This window comes from Sturnus vulgaris, chromosome 36 (genome assembly GCF_052056855.1).
Source record: "Sturnus vulgaris isolate bStuVul1 chromosome 36, bStuVul1.hap1, whole genome shotgun sequence".
Lineage (NCBI taxonomy): Eukaryota > Metazoa > Chordata > Aves > Passeriformes > Sturnidae > Sturnus > Sturnus vulgaris.
The window spans coordinates 662,585-682,184 of NC_142278.1; the positions used below are offsets into that span (position 1 = coordinate 662,585).

At 45.3% G+C, this 19,600-nt stretch overlaps 1 protein-coding gene and 1 non-coding gene across 13 annotated transcripts; one reads left to right on the forward strand and one right to left on the reverse strand.

Moving 5' to 3' along the window:
- The first annotated feature begins 688 nt into the window (after nucleotides 1-688).
- Nucleotides 689-15,065, forward strand: COPS6 (COP9 signalosome subunit 6). 11 transcript variants are annotated; one of them, XR_015798763.1, is made up of 13 exons: nucleotides 689-854; nucleotides 2,116-2,241; nucleotides 3,172-3,303; nucleotides 4,340-4,428; nucleotides 5,044-5,106; nucleotides 5,271-5,318; nucleotides 6,835-6,949; nucleotides 8,194-8,286; nucleotides 11,091-11,191; nucleotides 13,013-13,157; nucleotides 13,685-13,710; nucleotides 14,248-14,281; nucleotides 14,424-15,065. XR_015798763.1 is itself a non-coding variant. In XM_088155298.1 (12 exons), exons 1-10 carry the CDS (start codon nucleotides 704-706, stop codon nucleotides 13,151-13,153), a joined length of 1,059 nt encoding a protein of 352 aa, XP_088011424.1. In that variant the 5' UTR covers nucleotides 689-703; the 3' UTR covers nucleotides 13,154-13,157; nucleotides 13,685-13,710; nucleotides 13,888-15,065. The 11 variants fall into 11 exon arrangements, 10 of the variants coding, with proteins under 10 accessions (XP_088011424.1, XP_088011427.1, XP_088011428.1 ...); XM_088155298.1 differs by having other exon boundaries at nucleotides 13,888-15,065; XM_088155301.1 differs by having other exon boundaries at nucleotides 14,248-15,065.
- Nucleotides 12,908-19,299, reverse strand: LOC106864413 (uncharacterized). 2 transcript variants are annotated; one of them, XR_015798764.1, is made up of 4 exons: nucleotides 19,174-19,299; nucleotides 13,888-17,080; nucleotides 13,283-13,710; nucleotides 12,908-13,157 (listed from the first exon to the last, which is right to left on the reverse strand). It is a non-coding gene; the product is annotated as an uncharacterized LOC106864413 (transcript). The 2 variants fall into 2 exon arrangements; XR_015798765.1 differs by lacking the exon at nucleotides 19,174-19,299 and adding an exon at nucleotides 18,567-18,585.
- Between the last annotated feature and the right edge of the window lie 301 nt (nucleotides 19,300-19,600).

Here is a 19,600-nt window from a genome sequence, read left to right on the forward strand (position 1 = left end):
GGGAGCCCTCCCCGGTTACCGGGACCCTCCCGCCACCGCCGTTAACGGGAGCTGGGGAGGATTTTACGCTGTTTCCGTGGGGAACCGTGCGCCGTTTGCGTAGCGCTGAGGGCAATGGCGGGATCCTTACGCCGTTTGCGTAGCGCTGAGGGCAATGACGGGATCCTTACGCCGTTTGCGTAGCGCTGAGGGCAATGGCGGGATCTTTGCGCCGTTTGCGTAGCGCTGAGGGCAATGGCGGGATCTTTGCGCCGTTTGCGTACTGCTGAGGGCAAGGGCGGGTTTGTTACGTCATTTACGGAGCGCTGAGGGCAATGGCGGCGTCCTTACGGCATTTTCGTAGCGCTCCGCCATTGCCGTTAGCGGGGCCGGTTCGCCCTTCACGTAGCGCTGTGGGCAGCGGCGTGGCCGGTACGACGCACTGGGATGAACTGGGAGGGAACTGGGATGAACTGGGAAATTTTGGGGAGGAATGAGGAGCACCTTCCCCCTTTGCGCATGCGCAGCTCCGAAGCCCCGCCCCTCTGGAGCATTGACCAATCATAGCTCTGCCTCACGTCCCGCCCTTTTAAAGCTCCGCCCCTCTGGAGCATCGCCCAATCACAACTCTGTATCAAAGCTTTTTCTCCAAAAGTCCCGCCCTGTTTAATTTTGTCCAATCAAAACGCGGCCTCTTCAAGCCCCGCCCCGTCCCTCCCCACGCATGCCCCGTGAGGGCCCCAAGATGGCGGCGGCGGCGCCGGGAGGCGGCGGCTCCTGCGGGGGTGGGGCGGGGGCCGGGGGGGGCCCCGGGAGCACCGGGAACGGCACCGCGAGCGCCGGGAACAACGGCGGCATGGAGGTGGATGGGGCAGGTAAGGGCGGCAGCAGCGGGAATGGCGGCGGATTAACGGGGATGGTACCGGCAATAGCACCGGGATGGGGCAGATCGTGAGGGGAAAAAATCTGAGGGGAGCCCCAAAATCACTGGGAATGGCACCGGGAGTAACGGGAGATGGGGCAGGTAAGGGTGGCAGCAGCGGGAAGGGCGGGGAATTAACGGGAATGCCACCGGGAATGGCACTGGGATGGGGCGGATCGTGAGGGGAAAAAATCTGAGGGGAGCCCCAAAACCACCGGGAATGGCCCCAGAATAACCAGGAATGGCCCCAAAACCCTAGGGAATGGCCTCGGGAATTGCCCCGGAATTGCCCCAGAATTAACGGGAATGGCCCCGGGATGGGGCACATCGTGAGGGGAAAAAATCTGAGGGGAGCCCCAAAACCCCAGGGAATGGCCCCAGAATTACCGGGAATGGTCCCAAAACCCCGGGAATGTCCCCAGAACCCACGGGAATGGTCCCAAAACCCCGGGATGGTCCCAAAATTAGGGGGAATGGCCCCAGAATTAACGGGAATGACACTGAGATGGGGCAGATCGTGAGGGGAGAAAATCTGAGGGGAGCCCCTGAATTACCGGGAATGGCCCCAGAATTACCGGGAATGATCCCAAAACCCCCGGGAATGGCCTCAAAATTACAGGGAATGTTCCCAGAACCCACGGGAATGGTCCCAAAACCCCGGGATGGTCCCAAAATTACGGGGAATGGCCCCAGAATTAACGGGAACGGCACCGGGATGGGGCAGATCGTGAGGGGAAAAAATCTGAGGGGAGCCCCAAAACCCCCGGGAATGGCCTCAGAATTACTGGGAATCATCCCAAAACCCCGGGAATGATCCTAAAATCCCGGGAATGCCCCGAAACCCCCGGGCATGGTTCCAGAACCCGCAGGAATGGTCCCGGCAATAACGGGAACGGCACCGGCATGGGGCACATCGTGAGGGGAAAAAATCTGAGGGGAGCCCCAAAACCAACGGGAATGGCCCCAAATTTACCGGGAATGGTCCCAAAACCCCGGGATGGTCCCAAAATTATGGGGAATTGCCCCAGAATTAACGGGAACGGCACCGGGATGGGGCAGATCGTGAGGGGAGAAAATCTGAGGGGAGCCCCAAAACCAACGGGAATGGCCCCAAAATTACCGGGAATGATCCCATATCCCCGGGAATGTCCCCAAAATCCCTCGGGAATGATCCCAAACGGCCGGGATGGCCCGGGAACGCCGGGATTTGGCAGGGGTGGCGCAGGTGATGGCCGGAGGAGTGACGGGCAGCGTGTCCGTGGCCCTGCACCCCCTGGTCATCCTCAACATCTCCGACCACTGGATCCGCCTGCGCTCCCAGGAGGGCCGCAACGGCCAAGGTGAGAGGGGAAAACCCCCAAAATCTGCCCTAAAATATCCCCCCCAAAAACGTTCCCGCAATTATTCCCAAAAATATTAATCAAAAATCCCCGAATTCCACCCCAGGACCACCCAAACCGTTCCAAAATCCCACAAACCTCCTCTTAAATCTCTCCTGGATCTCTCCAGGATGGCCCAAATTCCTTCAGGGACTCCCCAAGTCCCTTCTGGGACACCCAAAACCCTTCTAGAATCCCCCAAACCCCTTCAGGACCCCCCAAAATCTGCCCCAAGATCCCCCAAACCCCTTCAGGACCCTTCAAACCCTTCCAAGACCTTCCCAAAACCTTGCCAGGAACCCCCAAATCGCTCTTGGGGCCCTCGAAATCCCTTCCAGGACCCCCCAAACCCTCTCAGCACCCAACAACACCCCCCCACCTCCAATCCCACCAGGCACCCCCTGAAAAATCCCCAAACTCGACCCCCAAATCCCTTCCAGGACCCCTCAAAAATCCCCAAACCCCCCTCAAGTCCCTTCCAGGACCACCAGAATCCCCCACCTTCCCCCCCAAATCCCTTCCAGGACCCCCGAAAAATCCCCAAACCCCTCTAGGACCCCCCAAAATCCCCCAACCTCCCCCTAAATCCTTTCCATGATCCCCCAAAATCCCCCATCCTCCCATCAAATCCCTTCCAGAACCCCCCAAAAAATCCCCAACCCCCCCCCGAATCCCTTCCAGGACCCCCCAAACCTCCCCCAGATCCCTTCCAGGAGCCCCCAAAAATCCCCCAACTCCCCCGAATCCCTTCCAGGACCCCCCAAACCCCCTCTAAATCCCTTCCAGGACCTCCCAACCCCCCCCAAATCCCTTCCAGGACCCCCCAGGACCCCCCAAATCCCTTCCAGGACCCCCCAGGACCCCCCCAAATGCCCCATTTTGCCCCCGCAGTGATCGGGGCTCTGATCGGGCGCCAGGAGGGCCGGAACATCGAGGTGATGAATTCCTTCGAGCTGCTGGCACACGGCTCGGGGGGACACGTGCTCATCGACAAGGAGTACTACTACACCAAGGAGGAGCAGTGTGAGGGGGAATTCGGGGATTTGGGGGGTCCCAGGAAAAATTTGGGGGGTTTTGAGTGGATTTTAGGGGGATTTAGAGTGGATTTTGGGGGAATTTTGGGGCTCTGGGGGGACACGTGCTCATCCCCAAGGAGTGCTGCTACACCAAGGAGGAGCAGTGTGAGGGGGAATTCGGGGATTTGGGGGGTCCCAGGAAAAATTTGGGGGGTTTTGAGTAAATTTTGAGGGGTTTTAGGGAGATTTAGGGTGGATTTTGGGGGAAATTGAGGGGTTTTGGGGTACAGGAGGACACGTGCCCATCCCCAAGGAGTATTGTTACACCAAGGAGGAGCAGTGTGAGGGGAAATTCAGGAATTTTGGGGGTCCCAAGAAAAAAATTAGAAAATATTTGAGTGTGCCTGGGGGGTTTTGAGTGAATTTTGGGGAGATTTGAGGAGATTTTGGGGGACCCAGGAAAAATTTGGGGTGTTTTGAGTAAATTTTGGGGGGGATTTAGGAGAATTTTGAGGGGTTTGGAAAGGATTTGAGTGGGTTTGGGGGGGATTTGAGTGTTTTGGGGGGAATTTTAGAGGATTTTGAGGAAATTTGGGGTCCATAGAAAAAACTGGGGGAGATTTGAGCGGATTTGGGGGGAATTTTGAAGGAATTTTGGGGGGATTTGAGTGAATTTTGGGGGAGTTTTGAGGTGATTTTTGGGGTTTTGAGGTTCCCAGGAATCATCTTGGGGGATTTGAAAGAATTTTGAGGGAATTTTGGGGGGATTTGAGTGGATTTTGGGGGATTTTAGTGAATTTGGGGGGAAATTGGGGGATTTGAGTGGATTTTGGGGGATTTTAGTGATTTTGGGGGGAAATTGGGGGATTTGAGTGAATTTTGGGGGAAATTTTGAGAGGATTTTTGGGGTTTTGAGGTTCCCAGGAATAATTTTGGGGCATTTAAAGAAATTTGGGGGGAATTTTTGGGGAATTTTGGGGATCCTCGGTGATTGGGGGGGGGGTCCCAATCCCGAATTTTATTTTTTTTTTCCCAAAAAAAAGTCAAGCAGGTGTTCAAGGACCTGGAATTTTTGGGGTGGTACACGACGGGGGGACCCCCAGAACCTGCTGACATCCACGTGCACAAACAGGTCAGGATGGGGGAAATTTGGGGGAAATTTGGGGAATTTTGGGAAAATTTGGGGGATTCTGGGAGGTTTTGGGGGATTTTAAGGGGATTTGGGGGGAATTTGGGAGCTTTTTTTGAGGATTTTTGAGCTCCTGATCTGATTTTTGAGAGATTTTTGGGAATCTTTGGGATCCTGGGGGAAATTTTGGGGAATTTTATGGAATTTTGGATAAATTTGGGGGGGTTCTGGGAGGAATTTGAGGGAATTTTGGGGACCCTGGATGAATTTTTAGGGGATTTTGGGGCTTTTTTGGGGATTTTTTTGGGGGGGAATTTTGGGTTCTTGATCTGATTTTTGGGGGGGTCCTTGGGATTTTGAGGGGATTTTGGGGTTCTCTGTTGTATTTTGGGATATTTTGGGGTATTTTGGGATATTTTGGGATATTTTGAGATATTTAATCCCATTTTCAACAACTTTTCCCCATTTTTACTCCATTTCCCTTCACTCCCATTGCAATTTTTCCTTTTTTAGGATTCCCAGGATTATTTTACCCATGTCCCCAATAATTTAGGAACACTTTAAGATTATTTGGGAGCGATCCTGACCCCAAAATTTTGGGAATTTCTCCCTCTCCAGGTGTGTGAGATCATCGAGAGCCCCCTGTTCCTGAAACTCAACCCCATGACCAAACACACCGACGTGAGTTTGGGGCCAAAAAAAACCCAAAAACCCCAAATTTGGGCCCCAAAAAAAAAATCCCCAATTTCCAGGGGATAAAAATCCCAAATTTCTGGGGTTTTCCCTCGGATTTTTGGGACCCCCCCCCCCAAAATTTGGGGTTGATTCCTCCCCTCCCCCCCCAGCTCCCCGTGAGCGTCTTCGAGTCCGTGATCGACATCATCAACGGGGAGGTGACTGGGGAATTGGGGGGAATTGGGGGAATTTGGGGGAATTTGGGGGAATTTGGGGGTTTTGGGGGATTTGGGGAGGTTTGGGATTTTTTTGGGGGGAGTTTTGAGGGGGTCTTGGGGGATTTTGGGGGGAAAATTGGGATTTTTTTGGAGAAATTTGTGATTTTTTGGGGGGAAAATTTGGGGATTTTTGGGATTTTGTGGGAGGTTTGGGATTTTGGGGGAAATTTGGGAATTTTGAGATTTTTTGGGAGGTTTGGGATTTTTTGGGGGGTGTTTTGTGGGCATTTGGGGGGAAAATTTGGGATTTTTTGGGGGGAAATTTGGGGGTTTTGAGTCGATTTTGGGTTGAAATGTGGGATTTTGGAGGGAAATTTGGGGATTTTTGGGATTTTTTGGGAGGTTTGGAATTTTTTAGGGGGTGTTTTGGGGATTTTGGGGGGGAAATTTGGGATTTTTGGGGGGAAATTTTGGATTTTCTGGGGGGATTTGGGGATTTTTGGGGAGGTTTGGGAGGATTTTTGGGGGAAAATTTGGGATTTTGGTGGAAATTTGGGGGGTTTGGGGATTTTTTGGGAGGTTTGGGATCTTTTGGGGGGAATTTTGGGGGGAAATTTGAGATTTTTTTTGGAGAAATTTGTGATTTTTTGGGGGGAAAATTTGGGGATTTTGGGATTTTGTGGGAGGTTGGGAATTTTTTAGGAGGTGTTTTGGGGGATTTTGGGGGGAAAATTTGGGATTTTTGGGGGGAAATTTGGGGGTTTTGAGTCGGTTTCGGGTTGAAATGTGGATTTTGGGGGGAAATTCGGGATTTTTTGGGGGGAAATTTGGGGATTCTGCGATTTTTTGGGGTGATTTTTTGGGGGAAAATTTGGGATTTTGGGGGGGAAATTTGGAATTTTTTTGGGAGAAATTTGTGATTTTTGGGGGGAAAATTTGGGGATTTTTCAGGGGGGATTTGGGACTTTTTGGAGAGAAAATTCGGGGAATTTGGGGGGTTTTTGGGATTTTTTGGGGTGTCCCGGGGTGATTTTTGGGGTGCCCTGGCTGATATTTTGGGGTGTTCTGGCTGACATTTTGGGGTGTCCCGGGGTGATTTTTGGGGTGTTTTGGCTGACATTTTGGGGTGTTCCTGGGGTGATTTTTGGGGTGTTTTGGCTGACATTTTGGGGTGTTCCTGGGGTGATTTTTGGGGTCCCTGGGTGATATTTCGGGCTGTTCCTGGGGCTGTTTTTGGGGTGTCCTGGCTGACATTTTGGGGTGTCCCGGGGTGATATTTTGGGGTGTTCTGGCTGCCATTTTGGGCTGTTCCCGGGGTGATTTTTGGGGTGTCCCGGGATGATTTTTGGGGTGTTCTGGCTGATATTTTGGGGTGTTTTGGCTGACATTTTGGGCTGTTCCCGGGGCTGTTTTTGGGGTGTCCCGGGGTGATTTTTGGGTGTTCTGGCTGATATTTTGGGCTGTTTCTGGGGTGATTTTTGGGGTGCCCTGGCTGATTTTTGGGGTCCCTGGGCAGGCCACCATGCTGTTTGCCGAGCTGCCCTACACGCTGGCCACCGAGGAGGCCGAGAGGATCGGGGTGGATCACGTGGCCAGGATGACAGCCACGGGGGGAGGGGAGAACAGCACAGGTGAGAGCCCAAATCCATCCAAAAAAACCCTAAAATCCACCCAAAAATACCCTAAATCCACCCTGGGGAGAACAGCACAGGTGAGAGCTTAAAATCCACCCAAAAATACCCAAAATCCACCCAAAAATACCCAAAATCCACCCTGGGGAGAACAGCACAGGTGAGAGCTTAAAATCCACCCAAAAATACCCAAAATCCACCCAAAAATACCCAAAATCCACCCTGGGGAGAACAGCACAGGTGAGAGCTTAAAATCCACCCAAAAATACCCAAAATCCACCCAAAAAAAACCAAAATCCACCCAAAAATCCCCAAAATCCACCCAAAAATCCCCAAAATCCACCCAAAAAACCCCCAAAATCCACCCAAAAAACCCCCAAAATCCACCCAAAAAACCCCAAAATCCACCCAAAAACTCCATTGGAAAAACTCCAAAATTCCACCAAAAATCCCAAAATCCACCCTGGGACATCCCAGATTTTTTGGTTTTTTTTTTTTTTGGTTTTTTGGGCGGATTTTGGGGTTTTTTGGGTGAGAACTGGGGGGGTTTGGGGGGAAAATTTTGGTTTTTTGGGGGGATTTTGAGTTTTTTTTTTTTATTGAGATTTGGGGCTTTTTGGGGAGGATTTTGGGGTTTTTTGTGGGGGGATTTTGGAGGGAATTTTGGGATTTTTGTGGGGATTTTGGGGTTTTTTTAGGGGGATTTTGGGTTTTTTGGTGGAGATTTTTGGGGGTGGCTTTTTGGAAATTATTGAAGGGATTTTGGGGAAGGAATTTTGGGGTTTTTTTGGGGTTTTTGGGGTTGGATTTTGGGGAGGTTTTCAGGAGGGATTTGGGGATTTTGGGGTCGATTTTTTGGGGTGCAATTTTGGGATTTTTTGGGGGGGAATTTAGAGTGAAAATTGAATAATTTTGAGGAGCTTTTTGAGGTTTTTTTATGATTTTTTTGTTCTTTCTGGTTTAATTTGGGTTTTTGGGTGGGAGATTTTTTTGGTTCTTCGTGGGGTTTTGTTGGGATTTTTTGGGGGGATTTTTTGGGGATTATTTTAGGATTATTTTACAATTATTTTAAAATTATTCCAAATTTTTTTCCCCTGAGATTTTTTTTTCAAATCGCTCCAAACTCAATTTCCAACCCCCCAAACCCCACATCCCCGGGGGGTTTTGGGGGGCGTTTTTGGGGGTTTTTCCCATCCCCAAAGGCCAAAAAAGTTCCCAAAATGTCCAAAATTGTCCCCAAAAAGTGGCGGAGCACCTGATAGCCCAGCACAGCGCCATCAAGATGCTGCACAGCCGCGTGCGCCTCATCCTCGAGTACGTCAGGGCGGCCGAGGCTGGTGAGTCCAAAAAAAAAAAAAACAAAAAAAACCAAATTTTGGGGATTTTCCCAATCCCTGGGAGCCTCCAGAGCCTCTGCAGGGGTTCAGGAATTTGGGGGAATTTTTTCTGAATTTTTTGGGGGGTTTTTGTTGGGGTTACGGGGCTTTAAATTGAATTTTCGGGTTTTTTTAATTGAATTTTTGGGTTTTTTTTCTCAAATTTTCAGGGTTTTTTTCATAAATTTTCAGGGCTTTTAATCAAAATTTCACTTTTAACCCAATTTTGGGGGATTTTTCTTGAATTTCAGTTTTTTTTCCCCAATATTTTGGGGGTTTTTTCTGAATTTCAGTTTTTTTTCCCCCAAATTTTGGGGATTTTTCCCAATCCCTGGGAGCCTCCAGAGCCTCTGCAGGGGTTCAGGAATTTGGGGGAATTTTACCTGAATTTTTTGGGGGGTTTTTGTTGGGGTTATGGGGTTTTAAATTGAATTTTTGGGGGTTTTTAAATTGAATTTTTGGGGTTTTTAATTGAATTTTTGGGGTTTTTTTCTCAGATTTTCAGGGTTTTTTTCATAAATTTTCAGGGCTTTTAATCAAAATTTCACTTTTAACCCAATTTTGGGGGATTTTTTTTGAATTTCAAGAGCTTTTCCCCAAAATTTTGGGTTTTTTTCCCGAATTTCAGGGTTTTTTCCCCCAAATTTTGGGGATTTTCCCAATCCCTGGGAGCCTCCAGATGCTCTGCAGGGGTTCAGGAATTTGGGGGAATTTTTTCTGAATTTTTTGGGGGGTTTTTAGGGAGTTTTGGGGGGTTTAAATTGAATTTTCGGGGTTTTTTAATTGAATTTTTGGGGTTTTTTTCTCAAATTTTCAGGGTTTTTTTCATAAATTTTCAGGGCTTTTAATCAAAATTTCACTTTTAACCCAATTTTGGGGGATTTTTCTTGAATTTCAGTTTTTTTTCCCCAATATTTTGGGGGTTTTTTCTGAATTTCAGTTTTTTTTCCCCCAAATTTTGGGGATTTTTCCCAATCCCTGGGAGCCTCCAGAGCCTCTGCAGGGGTTCAGGAATTTGGGGGAATTTTACCTGAATTTTTTGGGGGGTTTTTGTTGGGGTTATGGGGTTTTAAATTGAATTTTTGGGGTTTTTAAATTGAATTTTTGGGGTTTTAAATTGAATTTTGGGGTTTTTTTTCTCAAATTTTCAGGGTTTTTTTCATAAATTTTCAGAGTTTTCAATCAAAATTTCACTTTTAACCCAATTTTGGGGGATTTTTCTTGAATTTCAGTTTTTTTTCCCCAAAATTTTGGGGTTTTTCCCGAATTTCAGGGTTTTTTCCCCCAAATTTTGGGGATTTTTCCCAATCCCTGGGAGCCTCCAGAGCCTCTGCAGGGGTTCAGGAATTTGGGGGAATTTTTTCTGAATTTTTTGGGGGTTTTTTGTTGGAGTTACGGGGTTTTAAATTGAATTTTCGGGGTTTTTTAATTGAATTTTTTGGGTTTTTTTCTCAGATTTTCAGGGTTTTTTTCATAAATTTTCAGGGTTTTCAATCAAAATTTCACTTTTAACCCAATTTTGGGGGATTTTTCTTGAATTTCAGTTTTTTTTCCCCAAAATTTTGGGTTTTTTTCCCGAATTTCAGGGTTTTTTCCCCCAAATTTTGGGATTTTTCCCAATCCCTGGGAGCCTCCAGAGCCTCTGCAGGGGTTCAGGAATTTGGGGGAATTTTTTCTGAATTTTTTTGGGGGGTTTTTGTTGGAGTTACGGGGTTTTAAATTGAATTTTTGGGGGTTTTTAAATTGAATTTTTGGGGGGTTTTAAATTGAATTTTTGGGGGTTTTTAAATTGAATTTTTGGGTTTTTTTTCATAAATTTTTAGGGCTTTTAATCAAAATTTTGGGGAAAATTTCAAATAAACCCTGAGGAGATTCTGGGCTGTTCTGGGCTCTTTTTGGGGGGGTTTGGGGGATTTTTGGGGGGAATTTTGGGGGTTTTTGGGGAGAATTTTGGGGGATTTTTGGGGGGATTTTTGGGGTTTTTGGGGGGAATTTTGGGGGATTTTTGGGGGGATTTTGGGGGTTTTTGGGGGGAATTTTGGGGATTTTTGGGGGGATTTTGGGGGTTTTTGGGGCGTGGTTTTTGGAGGAGTTTTTGGGGGGTTTTGGGGGTTTTTGGGAGTGTTTTTTTTGGGTTTTTGGGGGGATTTGGGGGTTTTTTTAGGGGGGTTTGTGAATTTTGGGCTTTTTTGGGGGTGGTTTTTGGGGGGATTTTTGGCGGAAATTTTGGGGTTTTGGGGGGATTTTTTGGGGGGAATTTTTGTTTTTTTGGGGGGGGGTTTGGGCTTTTTGGGGTGAATTTTGGGGTTTTTGGGGTTTTTTGGGTGGATTTGGGGGTTTTTTGGGGGGAATTTTGGTTTTTTTGGGGTTGTTTTTTTGGGTTTTGGGGGGAATTTTGGGTTTTTTTGGGGTTGTTTTTTTGGGTTTTGGGGGGATTTTTTGGGTTTTTTGGGGTTGTTTTTTTGGGTTTTGGGGGGATTTTGGGGTTTTTTGGGGTTGTTTTTTTTTGGGTTTTGGGGGGAATTTTGGGTTTTTTGGGATTGTTTTTTTGGGTTTTGGGGGGGATTTTGGGTTTTTTGGGGTTGTTTTTTTGAGTTTTGGGGGGGATTTTTTGGGTTTTTTGGGGTTGTTTTTTTGGGTTTTGGGGGTGTTTTTTTGGGTTTTTTCTGGGTGTTTTTTGTATTTTTTGGGTCCCCGATTGTTCCTGAGTCTTCCCTGATGCCGAATTTTATTTTATTTTTTTTTTTTGTTGTCCCTGGTTCCAGGGGAGGTTCCCTTCAACCACGAGATCCTGCGGGAGGCCTGTGCCCTGTGCCACTGCCTGCCCGTGCTCAGCACTGACAAATTCAAAACGGATTTCTATGATGTGAGCACACACACCCCAGAAACACCCCAAAATCTACAAAAAACACCCCAAAATCTGCCCCAAAATCCGCCCCAAAAGCTGCCCAAAATCACCCCAAAAATCCCCAAAAAACACCCCAAAAACAGCCCAGAATCTCCAAAAAATACCCCCCAAAACCAGCCCAGAATCACCAAAAAACACCCCCAAAATCTGCCCCAGAATCACCAAAAAACACCCCAAAATCTGCCCCAAAATCCGCCCCAAAAGCTGCCCCAAATCACCCCAAAAATCCCCAAAAAACACCCCGAAATTCACCCCAAAATCACCAAAAAACGCCCCCAAAACCAGCCCAGAATCACCAAAAAATACCCCCAAAAACACCCCGGAATCTACAAAAAAATACCCCCAAAAACAGCCCGGAATCACCAAAAAACACCCCCAAAAACACCCCAGAATCTACAACAAACACCCCCAAAAACAGCCCAGAATCTACAAAAAACACCCCCAAAATCTGCCCCAAAATCAACAAAAAACACCCCAAAAACAGCCCAGAATCAGCAAAAAACACCACAAAAAACACCCCAAAAACCGCCCCAAAAGCTGCCCAAAATCACCCCAAAAATCCCCAATAAACACCCCGAAATTCACCACAAAATCCCAAAAAAATACCCCAAAAGCTGCCCAAAATCACCCCGAAATTCACCCAAAAAACCACCCCAAAAGCTGCCCCAGAACCGCCAAAAATACCCCCAAAATCTGCCCCAAAAATCCCCAAAAAACACCCCAAAATTCACCCCAAAAATCACCTCAAAATCTGCCCCAGAACCACCAAAAACACCCCGAAATTCACCCCAAAATCTGCCCAAAATCACCCCAAAAATCCCCGATAAACACCCCTAAATCTGTCCCTAAATTCACCCCAAAATCGGCCCCAAAAATGCCAGAAACAACCCTAAAAAACACCCCAGAATCCCCAAAAAACACCCCGAAACTCACCCCAAAAATACCCCAAAATCACCCCAAAAATACCCCAAAATATGACCCAAAAATCCCCAAAATTCTCCCCAAAATTCACCCAAAATCCACCCCAAAATCCACCCCAAAATCTGTCTCCCAGATTTTCCCAAAACCTCTCAATTTTCCCCCAAAAATCCCGAATTTTCCCCCAAACCCCCCAGACTTTGCTCCCCCCCCCCCCCCGGTATTTTTGGCCCCCAAATTCCCGAATTTTCTCCCAAAACCTCGGGGATTTTTCCCCCAAACCCCCCCCTTATTTTGACCCCCCAAATCCCAGAAATTTCCCGTTTTAATTCCATTTTAATTCCGTTTTTATTCCATTTTAATTTTATTCCATTTTAATTTTATTCCATTTTAATTCCACTTTAATTCCATTTTAATTGCATTTTAATTTTATTCCATTTTAATTCCATTTTAATTCCATTTTAACTCCATTTTAATTCCATTTTAATTCCCTTTTAATTCCATTTTAATTCCGTTTTAATTCCATTTTAATTCCATTTCAATTCCATTTTAATTCCATTTTAATTCCATTTTAATTGCATTTTAATTTTATTCCATTTTAATTCCATTTTAATTCCATTTTAACTCCATTTTAATTCCATTTTAATTCCCTTTTAATTCCATTTTAATTCCATTTTAACTCCATTTTAATTCCATTTTAATTCCCTTTTAATTCCATTTTAATTCCGTTTTAATTCCATTTTAATTCCATTTCAATTCCATTTTAATTCCATTTTAATTCCATTTTAATTTCATTTTAATTCCGCTTTAATTCCACTTTAATTGACTTTTTCTCCCGTTTCTCTCGGGTTTGTGTGGCAGCAATGTAACGACGTTGGGCTCATGGCGTACCTGGGCACCATCACCAAGACCTGCAACACCATGAACCAGTTCGTGAACAAATTCAACGTCCTCTACGACCGCCAGGGCATCGGCCGCCGCATGAGGGGGCTCTTCTTCTAAAAAACTTATCCTAAAATATCCCAAAATTATCCCTAAATTATCCCAAACCCACCCAAAATTATCCCAAACACACCCACAGACACAGCCAGGGCATCGGCCGCCGCATGAGGGGGCTCTTCTTCTAAAAACTGATCCCAAAATATCCCAAAATTATCCTAAATTATCCCAAAATTATCCTAAATTATCCTAAACCCACCCAAAATTATCCCAAACCCAGCCACAGACACAGCCAGGGCATCGGCCGCCGCATGAGGGGGCTCTTCTTCTAAAAAACTGATCCCAAAATATCCCAAAATTATCCTAAATTATCCCTAAATTATCCTAAATTATCCCAAACCCAACCACAGACACAGCCAGGGCATCGGCCGCCGCATGAGGGGGCTCTTCTTCTAAAAACTGATCCCAAAATATCCCAAAATTATCCTAAATTATCCCAAAATTATCCCAAACCCACCCAAAATTATCCCAAACCCAACCACAGACACAGCCAGGGCATCGGCCGCCGCATGAGGGGGCTCTTCTTCTAAAAACTAACTGTAAAATTATCCTAAATTATCCTAAATTATCCCAAAATTATCCCAAACCCAGCCAAAATTATCCCAAACCCACCCACAGACACAGCCAGGGCATCGGCCGCCGCATGAGGGGGCTCTTCTTCTAAAAAACTTATCCTAAAATATCCCAAAATTATCCCTAAATTATCCCTAAATTATCCTAAATTATCCCAAACCCACCCAAAATTATCCTAAACCCAGCCACAGACACAGCCAGGGCATCGGCCGCCGCATGAGGGGGCTCTTCTTCTAAAAACTAACTCTAAAATTATCCTAAATTATCCTAAATTATCCCAAAGTTATCCTAAATTATCCCAAACCCACCCAAAATTATCCCAAACACACCCACAGACACAGCCAGGGCATCGGCCGCCGCATGAGGGGGCTCTTCTTCTAAAAACTGATCCCAAAATTATCCTAAAATATATAAAATTATCCTAAACACACCCAAAATTATCCTAAACCCACCCACAGACACAGCCAGGGCATCGGCCGCCGCATGAGGGGGCTCTTCTTCTAAAAAACCCACCCTAAACTGACCCAAAATTATCCTAAATTATCCCAAAATTATCCTAAATTATCCTAAACCCACCCAAAATTATCCTAAACCCAACCACAGACCCAGCCAGGGCATCGGCCGCCGCATGAGGGGGCTCTTCTTCTGAAAACTGATCCTAAATTATCCAAAATTATCCTAAATTATCCTAAATTATCCCAAACCCAGCCAAAATTATCCCAAACCCACCCACAGACCCAGCCAGGGCATCGGCCGCCGCATGAGGGGGCTCTTCTTCTGAAAAACTTATCCTAAAATATCCCAAAATTATCCTAAATTATCCCAAACCCACCCAAAATTATCCCAAACCCAGCCACAGACACAGCCAGGGCATCCTAAAATATCCAAAAATATCCAAAATTATATAAAATTATCAAAAACAGCCCCAAAAAGGGCTCCAAAAAATTATCAAAAATGGGCCAGGAAATTATCAAAAACTGCCCAGAACAGCCCCAAAAACGGGGCAAAAAAAATGGGGCAAAACAGCCCCAAAAATGGGTAAAAAATTATCAAAAACTGCCCCAAAAATTATCAGAAACAGGCCAGAATCGGGTCAAAAAATTATCCAAAATAGCCCAAAAATTGGGCCGAAAATTCTCAAAAATGGCCCCAAAAATTTCTCAAAAATGAGCCCAAAACAGCCCCAAAAAATTATGGAAAATGGCCCCAAAAATTCTCAAAAAAGGCCCCAAAAATTCTCAAAAAAGGCCCCAAGCCCCGGGAATTTGGGGAATTTTCCAGGGATTTGGGGAGCTCAGTTTTGGGGGTTTTGGTTCAATAAAAGTGTTCGGAAAAGGAAAAATTTTCATTTTTTTCATCGTTTTTTTTTTGGGGAGGGAAAAGGGGATTTGGAGCATTTTGGGAAACCCAAATGAATCCCAGAAAATCTGGGGAATTTTGGGATTCCCGGGATTTGGGGGAGATCCCGATTTTGGGATAAAATGAAATTTAGGATGGAATTTGGGACTTTATTGGGGGGGAAAAAAGGGATTTTTGGGGTGGAAAATGAGATTTTTTGGGGAAAATTCGGGTTTTTTTGGGAAAAGTTTTTTTAGGGATAAAAGGGGAGGATTTGGGAGGAGGAAGAAAAACGAACCAACAAGAAATTCATTAATTTAAGCATTTTTAATGAATAAAATCCTTTTATTGCTACAAAAAAAAAAGCACAAAAAAAAATTTAAAATAAACCCGGGGGGGATTTTGGGGCTTCCCAGCCGGAATTTGGGGTCCCTGCTTGGATTTTTGGGGATTCTGGGATGAATTTTTTGCTTTTTTCCCCAAATTTGGGGGATTTGTCCCAGAATTTTCGGGATCCCAGGGGGGTTTGGGGTCACCCAAAATGTTCCAAAATCCCCCAAAAATTGCAGGATTTGGGGTTTTTTACTGGATTTGGGGTTTTTTTCTGGTTTTGTGTTTTTGTCTTTTTTTGGGGGGATTTTTGCCAGTTTTGGGTTTTCCCATTTTTTGATGGGATTTTCCCCATTTTTGGGCAGGGTATTTGCAGGTTTTTTTCATTTTTTCCATTTTTTGGCAGTTTTTTTTCATTTTTTGGCAGTTTTTTTCAGTTTTTCCATTTTTTGGCAGGATTTTTTCAGGTTTTTTCCATTTTTTTGCAGTTTTTTTTCAGTTTTTTCAGCAGGATTTTCTCCATTTCTTGTGGCCTTTTCCCCATTTCTGGTGGGGTCTTTCCTGTTTTTGTATTTTTCCTGTTCTTGATGGGATTCTTGCTATTTCTGACCCGATTTTTCCCATTTTTTGCTCCGTTCCTCGCAGAATTTTCCCCATTTTTCTCCGTTTCCCCCCAATCCTTGCAGGATTTTTGCATTTTTTGCAGTTTTTGACCGGATTTTCCCCATTTTCCTCTGTTTTTCCCCCCAATCCCCGCAGGATTTTTGCTGTTTTTTTTTGTTTTTTCTCCCCAATCCTCACAGAATTTCCCCATTTTTCCCCAATCCTCGCAGGATTTTTGCATTTTTTGCCGTTTCTGGCCGGATTTTTCCCATTTTCCCCGCAATCCTCACAGAATTCTGCTGTTTTTTGCCGTTTCTGACCAGACTTTTGCAGTTTTTTGTTGTTTTTCCCCCAATCCTCACAGAATTTCACTGTTTTTTGTTGTTTTTCCCCCATTCCTGGCCGGATTTTTGCAGTTTTTTGTTTTTTCCCCCCAATCCTCACAGAATTTTTGTATTTTTTGCAGTTTCCGACCAGATTTTTTGCAGGTTTTTGTTGTTTTTCCCCCAATCCTCACAGAATTTTTGCATTTTTTGCAGTTTCTGACCAGACTTTTGCAGTTTTTTGTTGTTTCCCCCCCAATCCTCACAGAATTTCACTGGTTTTCCCCCATTCCTGGCCGGATTTTTGCAGTTTTTTGTTGGTTTTCCCCCATTACTGGCAGAATTTCCCCGGTTTTTTGTCCTTTTTTTGACGTTTTTCGCCTTTTTTTCCGTTTTTTTCGCCGGTTTTTTGCCATTTTTTGACGGGTTTTTTGCCATTTTTTGACGGTTTTTTTGCCATTTTTCGCCCTTTTTTTGCCGTTTTTTCGCCGTTTTTTTCGCTGTTTTTTGCCGTTTTTCGCCGTTTTTTCCCCATTTTTCCCCGTTTTCCCCCATTTTTCACACGAAGGTGATGCTGCTCCTGCCGGGGTTCACCTGCAGGACGTTGAGCCGCTCGTACTCGCCCAGGGCTTCGCTCACCTGGCCGGGGGTGAAGCCGCGAGCCCCCAGCACCTGCAGCGCGTGGGGGAGGGGCACCGAGCGCCCCCCGGGCCCCCCCAGCTCCCGCAGGATCCCAAAAATCGCCTCCGATGGGCGGGGACACCTGCGGGGACAGGAGAGGGAAAATCAAAACCTGCTCGGAATGAGGGAAAAATGACTAAAGATAATTAAAAAAAAAAGAACTTTAAAAATCCCCCCCAAAATCCTTTAAAATCCTTAAAAAATCCCCCTAAAAGTCCTTAAAAATCTCTAAAAATCCCCCCAAAAATCCTTTAAAAATGCCTAAAAATCCCCCTAAAAATCCTTTAAAAATCCTTAAAGAATCCCCCTAAATGTCCTTAAAAATCTCTAAAAATCCCCCTAAAAATCCTTTAAAAATCCTTAAAGAATCCCCCTAAGTGTCCTTAAAAATCTCTAAAAATCACCGCAAAAATCCTTTAAAAAATGCCTAAAAATCCTCCTCAGAATGCTGGAAAAATGCCTAAAAATAATAATAAAAAAAGAACTTTAAAAATGCCTAAAAATCCCCGCAAAATCCTTTAAAAATCCTTTAAAAATCCCCCTAAAAATCCTCCTTAAAATGCTTGAAAAATGCCTAAAAATCCTCTCAAAATCCTTTAAAAAATCCCCCCCAAAATCCTTTAAAAATCCTTAAAGAATCCCCCTAAAAGTCCTTAAAAATCTCTAAAAATCCCCCTAAAAATCCTTTAAAAATCCTTAAAGAATCCCCCTAAGTGTCCTTAAAAATCTCTAAAAATCACCGCAAAAATCCTTTAAAAAATGCCTAAAAATCCTCCTCAGAATGCTGGAAAAATGCCTAAAAATAATAATAAAAAAAGAAATTTAAAAATGCTTAAAAATCCCCCCAAAAATCCTTTAAAAATCCTTAAAAAATCCCCCAAAAATACCTTAAAAATGCCAAAAAAATCCCCCTAAAAATCCTTTAAAAATGCCTAAAAATTTTCCTCAAAATGCTTGAAAAATGCCAAAAAATCCCCCGAAAAATCCTTTAAAAATCCTTAAAAAATCCCCCTAAATGTCCTTAAAAGTCTCTAAAAATCCCCCCAAAAATCCTTTAAAAATGCCTAAAATTCCTCCAAAAAAATACCTTAAAAATCCTTTAAAATAATCCCTAAAAATCCTCCTCAGAATGCTTGAAAAATGCCTAAAAATTCCCCCAAAAAAACCCTTTAAAAATCCTTTAAAAAATGCCTAAAATCCCCTAAAAAATCCTTTAAAAATCCCTAAAAATCCTCCAAAAATACTTTAAAAATCCTTTTAAAAAATCCCGAAAAATCCTCCTCAGAATGCTTCAAAAATGCCTAAAATTCCCCCCCAAAAAACCTTTAAAAATCCCTAAAACTCCTCCTCAGAATGCTGGAAAAATACCTAAAAATCCCCCCAAAAAAGCCTTTTAAAATCCTTTTAAAAATGCCTAAAAATCCCCTAAAAAAATCCTAAAAAAATCCCTAAAACCCCCCCCAAAATTTTTAAAGAATCCCTAAAAATACCCCCCCAAATCCCAGTAACCCAAACACCCCAAACGTTCCCAAATTTTCCCAAATTTTCCCAAATTCCCGATTCCTCACCTGGCCCCGGGCTCGGGCTCCCCCCTCAGGGAGTCCCGGGAACCCAAAATTCCCCAAAATTCCCAAATTTCCCCAAATTCCCGATTCCTCACCTGGCCCCGGGCTCGGGCTCCCCCCTCAGGGAGTCTCAGGATCCCAAAATTCCCAAATTTCCCCAAATTCCCGAATTTTCTCACCTGGCCCCGGGCTCGGGCTCCCCCCTCAGGGAATCCCAGGACCCCAAAATTCCCAAATTTTCCCAAATTTTCCCCAAATTCCCGAATTTTCTCACCTGGCCCCGGGCTCGGGCTCCCCCCTCAGGGAATCCCGGGATCCCAAAATTCCCCAATTTTCCCAAATTCCCGAAATTTCTCACCTGGCCCCGGGCTCGGGCTCCCCCCTCAGGGAATCCCGGGATCCCAAAATTCCCCAAAATTCCCAAATTTTCCCAAATTCCCGAATTTTCTCACCTGGCCCCGGCTCGGGCTCCCCCCTCAGGGAGTCTCGGGAACCCAAATTTTCCCAAAATTCCCGATTCCTCACCTGGCCCCGGGCTCGGGCTCCCCCCTCAGGGAGTCCCGGGAACCCAAAATTCCCAAATTTTCCCCAAATTCCCGAATTTTCTCACCTGGCCCCGGGCTCGGGCTCCCCCCTCAGGGAGTCTCGCGCCGCCTCCAGCAGCCGCAGCGCCTCGCTGACGTCATCCTTCTCCACCTGAGCCCCCAGGCGCAGCCGGGCCTGCGCAATTAACAGCGATAATTAACGAACAGCGCTCATTAACAGCGATAATTAACAAACAGCGCTCATTAACAGCGCTAATTAACAAACAGCGCTCATTAACAACGCTCATTAACAGCGTTAACAGCGCTCATTAACAGCGCTCATTAACAAACAGCGCTCATTAACAAACAGCGCTCATTAACAGCGCTAATTAACAGCGCTCATTAACAAACAGCGCTAATTAACAAACAGCGCTCATTAACAGCGCTCATTAACAGCGATAATTAACGAACAGCGCTCATTAACAGCGCTCATTAACAGCGATAATTAACAAA

What these genes read in the sequence shown, in the direction of transcription:
- COPS6 (XM_088155293.1), top strand. Translation starts at nt 704, where the DNA reads ATGCCCCGTGAGGGCCCCAAGATGGCGGCGGCGGCGCCGGGAGGCGGC. An exon ending in GGAGGGCCGCAACGGCCAAG is followed by an intron (nt 2,242 to 3,171) that starts GTGAGAGGGGAA and finishes TTGCCCCCGCAG; the next exon opens with TGATCGGGGCTCTGATCGGG. An exon ending in ACATCCACGTGCACAAACAG is followed by an intron (nt 4,429 to 5,043) that starts GTCAGGATGGGG and finishes CTCCCTCTCCAG; the next exon opens with GTGTGTGAGATCATCGAGAG.